Below are 14661 nucleotides of genomic sequence, written 5' to 3'. Positions count from 1 at the left end.
ACTTTTGTCGATTTGCCTTGAAATTGATCTGTTTTATCAAAGGCCCTTTTTATAGTTTAAATGTTCTCCAAGAACAGGCTGAAAGCACACCTGCCCTCCCATTTCCCATGCTTGTGTGTCAAGGATTGTTGTCAAGTTCCACAGGCATGTTGCCTTTTTGTGTTAGTTTCACTGTTTGTCAGCTCTTTTAGATAAGACAGGGCAAGGTGTTGAACCCTCCAGAACTCGTTCCCCTCATTGCAGATGGCAGCAGTAAGACCACTGCATTTGGGTGAGGGTCACTTATAAAAAGGGCAGAAGTAAACATCACCTGTGAAAGTATTATTCTTATATGATAGCACTAAATGTACTCAAATTGCTACTTTAATACAAAGGTTCCTATGGCAATATTAAATGTGAATCTGATCTGTTTTAATGTTTAAAGCTCAATAACTCTCTTTTGGTTAGAGAATCAGATAATTAGTTTTGGTTGGTGATATGGTTTGGCCCTGTGTCCCCCACCAAATCTCATCTTGTAGCTCCCATAATTCCCATGTGTTGTGGGAGGGAACCAGTGGGAGATTATTGAATCATGGGGGTGAGTCTTTTCCTGTGCTGTTTTCATGATAGTGAATAAGTCTCACGAGGTCTGATGGTTTTAAAAATGGGAGTTTCCCTGCCCAAGATGTCTCTTTGCCTGCCGCCATCCATGTAAGATGTGACTTGCTCCTCCTTACCTCCTGCCATGATTGTGAGGCCTTCCCAGCCATGTGGAACTGTAAGTCTATTAAACCTCTTTTTCTTCCCAGTCTTGGATATGTCTTTATCAGCAGTGTGAAAATGGACTAATACAGTAAATTGGTACCAGGAGTGGGGTGCTGCTGAAAAGATACCCAAAAATGTGGAAGTGACTTTGGAACTGGGTTACAGGCAGATGTTGGAACAGTTTGGAGGGCTCAGAAGAAGCGAGGAAAATGAGGGAAAGTGTGGAGCTTCCTAGAGACTTGGTGAATGGCTTTGACCAAAATGCTGATAATGATATGGACAATAAAGTCCAGGCTGAGATGGTCTCAGACAGAGATGAAGAACCTGTTGGGAACTGGAGCAAAGGTGACTCTTGTCATGTTATGTTTTATTAAAGATACTGGTGGCATTTTGCCCCTGCCTTAGAGGTCTGTGGAATTTTGAACTTGAGAGAGATGATTTAAGGTAACTGGTGGAAGAAATTTCTAAGCAGCAAAGAATTCAGGAGGTAACCTGGGTGCTGTTAAAAGCATTCAGTTTTATAAGGGAAGCAGTTTGGAAAATTTGCAGCCTGACAATGCGATAGAAAAGAAAATCCTGTTTTCTGAGGAGAAATTCAGACTGGCTAAAGAAATTTGCGTAAGTAACAAGGAGCTGAATGTTAAGCCCTAAGACAGTGGAGAAAATGTCTCCAGGCATGTCAGAGACTTTTGTGGCAGCCCCTCCCATCATAGGCCTAGAGGCCTAGGAGGAAAAAGTGGTTTCATGGGCCAGGCCCAGGGTCCCTGTGCTTTGTGCAGCCTAGGGACTTGGTGCCCTGTGTCCCCGTCACTCCAACCATGGCTGAAAGGGGCCCACATAGTGCTCAGGCCGTGGCTTCAGAAGGTGCAAGCCTCAAGGCTTGGGAGCTTCCATGTGGTATTGAGCCTGTCAGTGCACAGAAGTCAAAAACTGGGTTTTGGGAACCTCTGCTTAGAGTTTAGAGGATGTATGGAAATGCCTGGTTGTCTAGGCAGAAGTTTACTGCAGGGAGGGGGCTCTCATGGAGAACCCCTGCTAGGGGTTCATAAAAAGATTTATGAAGAACTTGACAGAAATGAGATTTTTAAAAATGCTCGCTGGTCACTTGGAACAAATAGCAGTGTACAAGGCATGATTTGAATGACTACTTCTTAGATTGTAGTTGAGAACATTCGTGGCTTTTAGGTTATTTTAAAATTATAGTTTGATGCTCAAGGCACCTATTTCTTTAGCTTACAGGAAAAGGATCTGCAAGGAGCAGAGGAAAACCAAGTAGATTTTATTGCTTGGCTGAGTGTGCTGCGGCAGATGACATGTAGCTTATTTCAAAGATATGTTTGGCATTATTTATTTTTAGAATTTACCTGATATCAGATCTTAGTCTACTCGACAATGTGGGAGCACGCATTGACAGACAGCCTGGGCTGGCACACCGCATGAACGGTAGTCCCTGATGCAGGGTATGGACAGCAACTCCTACTTGACTGGGAAGCTCCAGGCATTTCACTTGCATTAGGCCTCACTGTGATGCAGGCACATCTCAATGGGTCCAGCCAACCCTGCTCACCACAGTGGTATGTGTTCAGGTGCAGTGTCAGCTGGGAGTGTACACAGCACTGGTTTGGATCTGTGAGGGTTACCGCCTTGCATACTGTGTGACAGAACTTGAAATTTGCCGAGAAGGCAAGACTTAAATGAACTAGATTCAGACAGTACAAAGTACTTGATGAGGTGATGGTGGTGATCATGAGCAGTTCTCAGTGCTTCCTCTGTGCTGAGCCCTGTTGTGAGCATGTCCCATGCATTAACTCGCCAGCCCTGCCAGGTCAGTGCTGATTCATCCAGGGAGCAAGTGGCAGAGCAGGATGTGAGCCCAGGCCGTGAGATTCCTGGTACAGCCAGGAATCGGAGTGGATGTGTCAGTAAGGGCTAGGGTGGGCGGGCAGGAGTTGCCGAACCCTGTTGCTGAGTTCATGGGTCTGGGAGAACATGAGTTCAGTTCACCAGGAGATATGGGAAGGACTTTGGCAAATGTTTCTTTTTCTTTCTCTTTTCTTCTCTCTGTCCTCCCCTTCCATCATCCTTCTCTTCCTTTATCCTTCCCTTCATTCTGTTCTCAGGCTTTTTTATATATAATATTTTACATATTTATGGGGTGATATGTGATATTTTATTGCACACATAGAATATATACTGATCAAGCTGATAAATTCAGGGTATTTGGAGTATCCATCACCTTGAGTATTATTTCTATGTATTGAGAACATTTCACATTCTTCTAGCTACTTTGAAATATAGTATACATTGTTGCTAACTATCGTCACCCTACTCTACTCTCAAACATTAGTACTTACACCTTCTATCTAACTGTGTTTGTATTGACCAACCTCTCTCATCCCCCCTTCAACCCACAGACCCTTCCCAGCCTCTGCTATCAGTCGCTCTACTCTCTACCTTCATGAGATCCACTTTTTAGTTTCCACATATGAGTGAGAACATGCAAAAGTTGTCTTTCTATGCCTGGCTTATTTCACTTAATGACCTGCAGTTCTATCCATGTTGCTACAAATGACATAATTTCATTCTTTTCTAAGACTGAACAGTATTCCACTGTGTATATATACCACATTTTCTTTATCCATTCACCTGTTGACAGACATTTGTAGGTTGATTTTGTCTCTTGGCTATTAGGAACAGTCCTGCAATAAACATGGGGGTATCCCTTTGATATATTGATTACTTTTCCTTTGCATAAATATCCAGAAGTGGAATTGCTGGATCACATGGTAGTTCTATTTCTAGTTTCTTGAGAAATCTCCATACTGTTTTCTGCAGTGGCTATTCTAATTTACATGCCTATCAACAATTGTAAAAGTTCCCCTTTCTCCACATCCTCGCCAGCATCTGTTTTTTGTCTTTTTAGTGATAGCCATTCTAACTGGGGTAAGATGATATCTCATTGTGATTTCGGTTTGCATTTCCCTGATGATTAGTGATACTGAACATTTTTTGTGTACTTATTGGCCATTTGTGTGGCTTATTTTGAGGAATATCTGTTCAAATCTTTTGCTCACTTTTTAATGGGATTATTTGTTCTTTTATTAGAGTTGTTTGAGTTCCTTTTAGATAGATCCCCTTGTCAGAGGAATAGTTTGCAAATAGTTTCTCCCATCCAGCACATTGTCTCTTCATTCTTGTTTCTTTTGCTGTGCAGAAGGTTTTTAGTTCAATATAGTCCCGTTTGTCTATTTTTGTTTGTTGTCTGTGCTTTCGAGGTCTTAGCTATAAAATATTTGCCTGTACCAAATGTCCTGAAGTGTATTCCCTATATTTTCTTCTAGTAGTTTTTAGTTTTGGGTCTAACATTTAAGCTTCAATCCATCTTGAGTTGCTTTTTAAATATTTGGTGAGAGATAGGGATCGAGTTTCATTCTTCTGCATATGGATATCCAATTTTCCCAGTACCATTTATCAAAGAGACTGTCCTTCCCCCAAGGTATATTCTTGGCACCTCTGTTGTAAATATGTGGATTTATTTCTGGATTCTGGATTCTGTTCCATTGGTGTGTGTGTCTGTTTTTATATCAGTACCATGCTATTTCGGTTACTAAAGCTTTGTAATCTGTTTTGAAGTCAGGTAATACAATGCCTCCTGCTTTTTTCTTTTCCTTTTTTTTTTTTTTTTTTTTTTTTTTTGCTCTCAATTGCATTGGCTATTTGGATTCTTTTGGTTCCATGCAAATTTTAAGATTTTTTTTCAATTTCTGTGAAAAATGACATTGGTATTTTGACAGAGATTGCGTTGAATCTATAGATGGCTTTGTGCAGTATGATTATTTTGAGGCTATTAATTCTTCCAGTCTTTGAACATGGGATGTCTTTTTGTTTATGTCCTATTCAATTTCTTTCATCAGTGTTTTGTCATTTTCCTTGAGATCTTTCACCTCCTAGGATAAATTTATTCCTAGGTATTTTAATTTTTTGGTAGCTGTTGTAAATGCGACTTCATTCTTTATTTCTTTCTCAGCTTGTTCATTCTTGGTGTATAGAAACACTGCTGATTTTTGTATATTGATTTTGTATCCTGCAGCTTCACTGGATTTATCAGTTCTAACAGTTTTTTGGTGGACTCTTTAGAATTTTCTAGGTAGAAGACCGTATCTTTAGCAAAGAACGACAGTTTCACTTCTTCTTTTCCAATTTTGCTGCCTTTTATTTATTTATCTTGTCTGATTGCTCTGGCTAGGTCTTCCAGTACTATGTTGGATAGGAGTGGTGAAAGTGGGCATCTTGTCTTGTTGCGGTTCTTGGCTGAAAGGATTTCAGCATTTCTCATTTAGTATGATGTTAGCTGTGGATTTGTCACATGTGGCCTTTATTTTGTTGAGGTATATTCCTTCTATCCTTAGTTTTTTTAAGGTTTTTATCATAAAAGGATGTTGAATTTTACCAAATGCTTTTTCAGCATCTGTTGAATGATCATATGGTTTTGTCCTTTGTTCTGTTGATGTAATGTATCATGTTTATTGATTTGCATATGTTGAACCATCCTTGAATCCCTGGGATAAGTTCCATTTGATAATGATGTGTTATTTTTCTATTGTGCAGTTGGATTCAGTTTGCTAGAATTTTGTTGAGAATTTCTAAGTCTATATTCATTAGGAATGTTAGCCTATAATTTTCTTTCTTTTTTTTGTGTGTGTTGTTGTTTGAGATGGAGTCTTGCTCTGTCACCCAGGCTGGAGTGTAGTGGCACAATCTCGGCTCACTGCAACCTCTGCCTCCCGGATTCAAGCAGTTCTTCTGCCTCAGCCTTCCAAGTAGCTGGGATTACAGACACATGCCACCACGCCTGGCTAATTTTTGTATTTTTAGTAGAGACGGGGTTTCACCATGTTGGCCAGGCTGGTCTTGAATTCCTGACCTCATGATGCACCCGCCTCGGCCTCCCAAAGTGTTGGGATTACAGGTGTGAGCCACTACACCTGGCCTAGCATATAATTTTCATTTTTTTATTGCATCCGTGTCTGGTTTTACTATCAGGATAATGCTGACTTCATAGAGTGATTTAGGGAGAATCCCTTTCTCTTCAATTTTTTGGAATAGTTTTAGGAGAATTGGTGTTAGTTCTTTGAAAGTTTGGTAGAAGTTTGGTAGTGAAGCCATCCAGTCTTGGACTTCATTGGGAGACTTTTTATTACTGATTCAATTTTATTTCTTGTCATTGCTCTGTTCAGGTATTCTGTTTCTTCCTGATTCAATCTAGTAGATTGTATGTGTTTAGGAATTTATCCATTTCCTCTAGGTTTTCTAGGTAGTTAGTGTATAGTTGTTCATAATAGTCTCTGGTGATCTTTTGTATTTCCATGGTATCAGTTGTAATGTCTCCTTTTTAATTTCTGATTTTGTTTATTTGTGTCTTCTCTTTTTCTTGGTTAGTCTAGGAAGTGCTTTATCAATTTTATCTTGTCAAAAAAACAACTTTTTATTTCATTGATCCTTTGTGGGTTTTTTTTTCTCTGATCTTTATTACTTCCTTATATCTGTGTTTTGTTGTTTTTCAGCATAGAAATCTTACACATAGTTTCATGAGATTTATACTGAAGTGTTTCATGTTTTGGTGCTATTATATAATACATGGTCATTTTTAAAAAACATTAGATTTTTAATTTTTTATTATAAGTATGTGGATACAATTGACCTTTGTATGTTGAATTTGTATTCTGTGACCTTGCTAAACTCAATTAGTTCTAATAACTTTTTTTTCTAGTTTCTTTGGGATTTTCTGTATAGACAATCATATCACCTGCAAATAGAGACAGTTTCATTTCTGCCTTTCTAATCAATAAACCTTTTATTTCTTTTTCTTGCCTTACTGCACAGGCTAGGATCTCTAGTATGATTTTGAATAGGGTTGATAGGATATTATCGCATTGTACTTCATCTTAGGAAAGAAGCATTCAGTCTTCTACCATTAAGTATGATGTTAGCCGTGTGTTTTTTGTAGATGCCCCTAATCTGGTTGAGGATGTTTGTTTTTATTCCTGTTTTGCTGAAGATTTATTATTATTATTACTGTTATGAACAGATGTTGAATTTTGTCAAAAGCCTTTTCTGCATTTATTGAAGAGAGAATTTTTTTTTCTTCTTTAGTCTATTGTTATGGTAGGTGATGGTGACTGATTTGCAAATAATGAGCCAGCCTTCCATTCCTGGAATAAGTGTCTATTGGCTGTGAAGTATTATCCTTTTTATATATTGCTGAATGCAATTTGCTATTTTTTTGTTTAGGATTTTCGTGTCTTTGTTTATGAGGGATATTGGTCTGTTCTTTTATTTTAACATCTTTATCTAGTTTTGGTGTCAGTGTAATTCTGGCCTCGTAAAAAAAAGTTGACTTATTTCCTCCTCTTCTGTTTTCTGGAAGACTTGTTTAAAATTTCTATTATTTCTGTTTTAATTGTTGATAGAATTTGACAATGAAGCCCTCTGAAGTGTTATGCATTGCATGACTGTTACCTTTAAATAATAATCTGCTGCTTCAGGTATAGTTTAAGTACCTTAAAACAGTGTTTTCCCATCTATTAATCATATTTATTTCAGATTATTTTTCTGAAATTCCTGTATTATTATTCCAGGTTATCTGTGTGTCTGCTTCTGTTGATTGTCACTTGACAATGAGCCTTTTGTTTCCTTTGCCTTATTTTGTTTGTTTGTTTGTTTGTTTGTTTGTTTTTGAGACAGAGTCTCACTCTGTCACCCAGGCTGGAGTGCAGTGGCGCAACCTCAGCTCACTGCAACCTCCGCTTCCTGGGTTCAAGCGATTCTCCTGCCTCAGCCTCCTGAGTAGCTGGGATTACAGGCATGCGCCACCACACCCAGCTAATTGTTATATTTTTAGTAGAGATGGGGTTTCACCATGCTGGCCAGGCTGGTCTCAAACTCCTGACCTCGTGATCTGCCCGCCTTGGCCTCCCAAAGTGCTGGGATTACAGGTATGAGCCACTGTGCCTGGCCTCCATTGCCTCTTCATTGTAATTTTTGATTTCAGTGTTGGACATTGTGTGGAGGGCTGTAGGCAAGGTCAACAAACTTTTTCTGTAATGGGCCAAATAAATATTTTGAGTTTTGAGGGCCACGTGTAGTCCCTGTTGCATATTATTCTTCTGGTTTTTACTTTTAAAAAATTACCCTTAAAAAATGTAAAACCTGGCAGGGTGCAATGGTTCATGCCTCTAATTCTGGCCCTTTGGGAGACTGAGGTGGGAGGATTGTTTGAACCCAGGGGTTTGATACCAGCCTGGGCAATGTGGTGAGACACCGTCTCTACAAAAAAATTCGAAAAATTAACTGGGCGTGGCCACATGTACTGTGGTCCCGCTTTCTTGGGAGGCCAAGGTGGGAGGATGGCTTGAGCCCGGGAGATTGAGACTGCAGTGAGCCATGATTGTACCGTAGTACTCCAGCCTGGAAGACAGAGCAAGACCCTGTCTCCAAAAGAAGAAGAAGAAGAAAAAAGTAAAACCATTCTTAGCTTGCAGGCTGTACAGAAACGGGTCATGGGCTACCTTTGGCCTCTGGGCCATAGCGTACCCTCTCTGTAGAGGGGAATGAGGTGGGTAGATAGTGTTATATTCAGAAATGGCCACTCTTCTTTTTCTGCTGGGCTTTCATTATTGGGGAGTTGAGATGGGTCTGGGTTTTGTTGTTGTGTATGTACCTTCCATCCCACTGGCTTCAAATTCCTCTAACCTTTCCTTGAGCTTAGGATGAGGGCTGAGTTGCTAAAGCATCTTCACCCATGGCCTTTGGCTTTGCCTCTGTGTCTGCCTTAGCTGCCCCTTATCTTTGGCAGGTCTCTACTAGAGAAAGTTCCCCTCCCTTCCCCCAAAGTAGGAGGACTCTAACAGTCTGGCTTAAGATGACTCCTGGACCCTACCCGAGGGCTAGAGCAGATTGCCTTTTATCTTCCCTGGCCACAGCAGTCTTCTGATTCTGTAGGTGAGAAGCTGCTTGTTAGAGCTTAGTGCTGTGGCAGCTCCCACTGAGAGACTGTTTAGTCTGCTCTTTCAGTCTGCATCTTAGAAGGTTTTGTTTTGTTTTGTTTTGTTTTTTTGCTTTTTTTTTTATTGTTAAGTAAATGTGCTAAAAAAGAGGTGCTGATTTTGAGCCTGGTTCCAACTACAGTACCCAGTCAAGAAGTGAATTTATGGCATCGTAAAGGCTGCCAGTATAGAGGAATGGTAAGGAAGGTTGGCTCTACTCTGGTGATGGATTGAAGCTTCCAGTGGGTTTGTCTAGCTGTTTTTTAGTGGTTGCTACAATGTATGCAAGGCTACCAGATTCTATGACTCCTGGGGCCATTCTCATGGAAAATAAACAATGTGAATTGTATATACCCAGTGACATTGTGTAAACTTAGTGGCCCTGATAAGTGCTGTATCTGTATGTGGTCCCTGAGGGATTTGCTGCAATTGGAGTGAAAAAGAAGTAATACTTTTTAAAACAATCTTATAAGTGGACAGAATGCTAGCGTCGACAAAGAGTCAAACTCTACAAAATATTTGAAGAGATTTGTTCTGAGCCAAATATGAGTGAGGTCCTGAGAACATGTGCCCAATGTGGTTGGGTGTGGCTTGGCTTTATCCATTTCAGAGAGGTGTGAGACATCAATCAAAAACATTTAAGAAATACATTGGTTTGGTCCAGAAAACTGGGACAACTCAAAGCCGGGGGGCGTGGAGCTTCCAGGCTATAGGTGAATTTAAACATTTTCTGATTGATAAAGACCTGGGATTGATAGAAAGGGAATGTTCAGGTTAAGGTAAAGATTGTGGACGTCAAAGTTCTTTTGAAGTCTTGTGGTGGCTGCCTTAGAGACAATAGATGACAAATGTTTCCTATTCAGATCTTAGTTAATCTCTTTAGGATTGGGAGGGTCTCGAAGAAAAAGATCTAGCTATGTTAGTAAAGATTCTTTACAAATGCAGATTTCCCCCCCCAAAGAACAGCTTTGCAGGGCCATTTCAAAATATGGCAAAGAAACATATTTTGGGGTAAAATATTTTTATTTTCTTTCTTGTCTCATAATGTTATGCCAGAGTCAGATTGGAAAGTCACGATATATAGGGTTAAATAAAACCCATCTGATGAGAATTTATGATTTGTAGGACATGACTCCCCAGACCCCTTAGATAGGAATTTGGGCAAGATAAAAAAATCAGAGTTTAGTCTTCACTAGCAAACAGAGAAAGCCCCCATCTTTCTAGTTTAGCACTTTAAAATTGTATGACTGTAATATTTGAAGATGATGGTTATTAGACTATTGAGTTTTTTGATGCTGCTTTTATGAGCTAAGCTTTTATATCAAGCAGTGACTGTGTTTCTAGATTAGCCTGTAGTTTTCTAAACTGTCAAACCTGTTATTCAGAAAGGCCAGGAACCCCTTGAGGGGTAGATTGCAGTAGAACATTTTATTCTAGGCCAGGCGTGGTGGCTCATGCCTGTAATCCCAGCACTGTGGGAGGCCGAGGTGGGTGGATCACTTGAGGTCAGGAGTTTGAGACCAGCCTGACCAATATGATGAAACTCCATCTCTACTAAAAATACAAAAAATTAGCGAGGCATGGTGGCACACACCTGTTATCTCAGTTACTTGGGAAACTCCTGCCTCAGTTATAGAGGAAAGCTGAGGCAGGAGAGTCTCTTGAGCCTGGGAGGCGGAGGTTGCAGTGAGCAGAGATCACGCCACCGCACTCCAGCCTGGGTGACAGAGTGGGACTCTGTCTCAAAAAATAAAACAAAAAGAAAAAAGAAAATTTTATTCTAACCAGAAGCATTACCTCTTTCCCCTAGATCCAGATGCAGAGGTGTGCCTTCATGTACTGAGGCTTGTCCAGTCTGTGGTTCTGGAACCTGAAGTCTTCTCCAAGTCGGCCTCTGAGTTCCGGAGCTCCCTGCCCCTGCAACGCATCCTGGCAATGTCCAAGAGCCGCAACCCCCGCCTGCAAACTGCAGCCCAGGAGCTCCTGGAAGATCTCCGCACTCTGGAGCATAATGTGTAGGTGTGCTCGGCAACCAGGGTTTTGGTGAAAATGCCAGTGTCCCTTCTCCTCCCCAGGTCCCTCATTTGATACTCCAAAACCATCACCATGTGCCATGTGTTAGAATTGGCAAAATGTGATTGACTAGAGATGGACATGAATTGATATGTATCCCACATAACTTGTCTTGGAAATGAGAGTACTTGTAGGTGGTTGGTTAAGCTTGCCAAAGGAGAGGCCATGAAAGGACCTGTCCTTCCGGAAAAGTGGTCCATGTCTGTGCTGGCTGGAAGAGGGCTTGCTTAGGGCAGCTTCTTGCTGCTCAGCAGACCATGACCTGTAGGTTCACCTATGAAACAGGGAAATTAAATAACCATCTACCCCATTGGTCAGCATTTTCCTGAGATACATTTCTTTGAAAAGCAATTCATTCTCTCTCTAGTAATTGTAATTAATCCCCCCAAAATGCAAGTTTACTTTTACAACCTTTTGGTGAACCTGCTATTTCGGATGACATTGGACATTTTAGTTCTATATTTTTTGTGCCTCTTTTATTTTTGAATAAAGAAAGTCAGAAGAGTTGTATTATAACCCTTGCTGTCTAAAATCTAAACTTGATACAGGAAGTTGATCTTTGCATATTACCATGCTACTCTTGGTTGGTGGAAAAAAAAACTCTCCTTAAACTGTTCTGGGCCCTTTGGCTATAAAGTTAGAAGTCCTATTTTTCTTATAACAAATGCTGTAAAAACAACTTGTATAATAGATTAGAACACATGCAGTTAGTTGAGATTCCATAAATGAAATGATAGTTCCAGTTCCCTTTTTGTGCATGGGTGTACCTGTATGCCAGGGCCCTGCCGTGTCTGTCTTATCTACCTACTGGTTGCTGTCCAGCTTGTTTTCTAGGCCACTGGCAGAGAACAAGGGAGAATACACTTCATTTCTCACAGACACCATGATTGGTGAGAGTTGCCATTTGTATTAGTCTGCTTTAAAGTCTGCTGTAAAGAAATGCCTGAGACTTGGTAATTTATAGAGGAAAGAGGTTTAATTGACTCACAGTTCACTGTGGCTGGGGAGGTCTCAGGAAACTTATAATCATGGTTGAAGGGGAAGCCAGGCACCTTCTTCTCAAGGTGGCAGGAAGGAGAATGAATGCAGGAGAACCTACCAAATGTTTCTAAAACCGTCAGCTCTCTTGAGAACTCACTATCACAAGAACAGCATGGGGGAAACCGCCCCCATAATCCAGTCACCTTCACCTGGTCTCTCCCTTGACACATGGGAATTATGGGGATTATAATTTAGGATGCGACATGGGTGGGGACACAAAGCCTAACCATATCACCATTTAAATCAATCCTTGAAGTCACGTCACATGAACACATTCCCTCCTTTTCCTGGGCTGCTTCCTTCAGTGTGATGCTGGAGGGCTGCTGGGCCCTGAGCATGCTGTAAGAGCAAAACAAATGCAGGTGCACCCCACCAGTGGCAGCCGCGTCTACAAGAATAAGCTGTTTTGTTGCATATGGCATTTTAGAGCAACTTCATTTTTCTTTTAAGTAGATTTTTATAGGCAGTGTGCAATTTAAGGCTGAGGCTGAGTGAAGAAGTGTAGAGGAAGGCACAGTTGCTTGGATTTCACGAGCCAGCATATTGTGGAACACTAGCTCATCCGAGCCAGAGGAATGTTGCAAAAGGCAATTTAAAATTCATGGAGGCAGAAATCGATCCATCTGTGCTGTGTGGTTCTGTAGGTCCTGATTATTGGTGAATAAAATTAAGAATGTTGTGTTTCTATACTTAATATCATGGTGCTATCTTCTTTTTGATTGCTATTTATTTAATAAGGTAATGGGGGATGCTGCCTCTAGAACTACAGGACCTCTTTCTGCCAGAGATGGGGTCAACAGTGTATAGAGAGGAGTGAGTGTTGGCCAGACTCTTGGATGTTGTGTAGTTTAGCTAATTAGTGGATGGATGTGATTAAGAAGGATCATTTCTTTTCTCCTGATTTTGAGGTGCTAAGAATAGCAAGAGTTCTTACGAAAACTCTTTTAGGAAGAAACATATGACAACTCCATATTTTGAATGTATATCCTAGGAAAAGTACATAAGGCCAGTTTTAAGGAGTGACCTGCCTCCTGCTCTTCATATGAAGGTCAACAGGAAAACATAGGTTCTTTAATTTTTCTACAACTAGTTATCTAAAGAAAACCTACTCAGTTTTTTAAAAGGTATTCATAAAAGCATGTACTTTGCAGATCTCGTGAATTTTAAAATCAGACAAAGTAAAATAGTGCATATATTTTGAAATGTTGTATGTTTGTTTTAGACGGAGTTTTGCTTTTGTTGCCCAGGCTGGAAGTGCAATGGTGTGATCTTGGCTCACTGCAACCTCCACCTCCTGGGTTCAAGCGATTCTCCTGCCTTAGCCTCCTGAGTCGCTGGGATTACAGGCACCCGCCACCACGCCTAGTTAATTTTTGTTACTTTTAGTAGAGATGGGGTTTGGCCATGTTGGCCAAGCTGGTCTTGAACTCCTGACCTCAGGTGATCCACCCGCCTTGGCCTCCCAAAGTGCTGGGAGCCAAGGCATGAGCCATGGCACCCGGCCTATATTTTTATTTTTTTGACACAAGAGTCTTGCTTTGTCGCCCAAGCGGGAGTGCAGTGGCTCCATCTTGGCTCACTGCAGCCTCTGCCTCCTGGGTTCAAGCGATTCTCCTGCCTCAGCCTCCTGAGTAGCTGGGATTACAGGCATGCGCCACCATGCCTGGCTAATTTTTATACTTTCAGTAGAGACATGTTTTCACCATGTTGTCCAGGCTGGTCTAAATTCCGGATCTCAAGTGATCCGCCCGCCTCGGTCTCCCAAAGTGCTGGGATTACAGGCATGAGCCACCGTGCCCAGCCTTGAAATGTAATTTTAACAGAATTCCTCTTACATTTATTAAGTTAAGGAACTATTTTTCTCCTTGGCACCATCAGTTTGTATGTAAAGGTGTGAAACCTGGCAGGCCAGATGTCAGACTTGACTCCCTCCTTCCTCACCCGTTCCCCCAGATGGCTCCGAGCATTCCTCTTGCTGTATGGCAGCTCATTAGCCATCAGAGCTGCTTTCTCTTCAGTCCGAAAAGAGCAAACCCTTGTTCTGACTGAGAGCAATATGGAGACTTCATGGGTGGCTTTGGAGACCCATGCCTCCTCATGGCATAGCTTGGGATAAGCCTCATGCCACAGAGTTCTTCTAGTTCCGTACAGTTATATCGCCTGTGCCATTCACTCATTCCAGAGGGTTTTAAAGTTAATTAAAGTACCAAGCATAGGATCACAGGTCTGGAGCCTGAAGAAAATTAGACCAAGGCTGGAAGCCAGGCCGGGGTCAAGGAAGTGTTGACGAAAAGAGCCAAACTCTGTAAAATATTTGAAGAGACTTATTCTGAGCCAAATGTGAGTGACCAATGGCCTGTGACACAGCCCCAGGAAGTTCTGGGAACATGTGCCCAAGGTGGATGGGCCACAGTTTGGTTTTATGCATTGTAGAGAGACATAAGACATCAATCAATAGATGTAAGATGTAAGATATATTTGTTTTGTCTGGAAAGGCGGGACAATTGGAGGGGGCGGGGGGCGTGTTCTAGGTCATAGGCAGATTCAAAGATTTTCTAATCGGCAATTGGTTAAAAGAGTTAAGTTATTATCAGAAGACCTGGAATCCCTAGGAGGGAGTATCTATTGTGGGGACCAAGCTTTTTATTATGCAGATGAAGCCTTCAGGTAGCAGGCTTCAGAGAGAATAGATTGGAAATGTTTCTTACCAGACTTAAAAAGGTATCAGACTCTTAGTTAATTCTCTCCTGGATCAGAG

The 14661-nt window shown here is 41.2% G+C and overlaps 1 protein-coding gene across 3 annotated transcripts in view; it reads left to right on the top strand.

Annotated features, from left to right (window-relative positions):
* The window catches only part of HSF2BP (heat shock transcription factor 2 binding protein), a 148363-nt gene that overhangs the window by 84837 nt on the left and 48865 nt on the right, over positions 1–14661 (top strand). For 2 of the 3 annotated variants that reach the window (XM_003277355.3, XM_030806354.1), the window contains exon 9: positions 10600–11375. In XM_003277355.3, the coding sequence (XP_003277403.1) occupies positions 10600–10808 (209 nt within the window). In that variant the 3' untranslated portion in view covers positions 10809–11375. Of the gene's footprint in view, positions 1–10599; positions 11376–14661 lie in introns of those variants that run through there. The other variant, XM_030806353.1, reaches the window with a different exon arrangement.

This window comes from Nomascus leucogenys, chromosome 25, assembly GCF_006542625.1.
Source record: "Nomascus leucogenys isolate Asia chromosome 25, Asia_NLE_v1, whole genome shotgun sequence".
In the NCBI taxonomy this organism is placed as follows: Eukaryota; Metazoa; Chordata; class Mammalia; order Primates; family Hylobatidae; genus Nomascus; species Nomascus leucogenys.
Note: the sequence above shows the minus strand (reverse complement) of the source record. Positions and strands in the feature narration are given on the sequence as shown.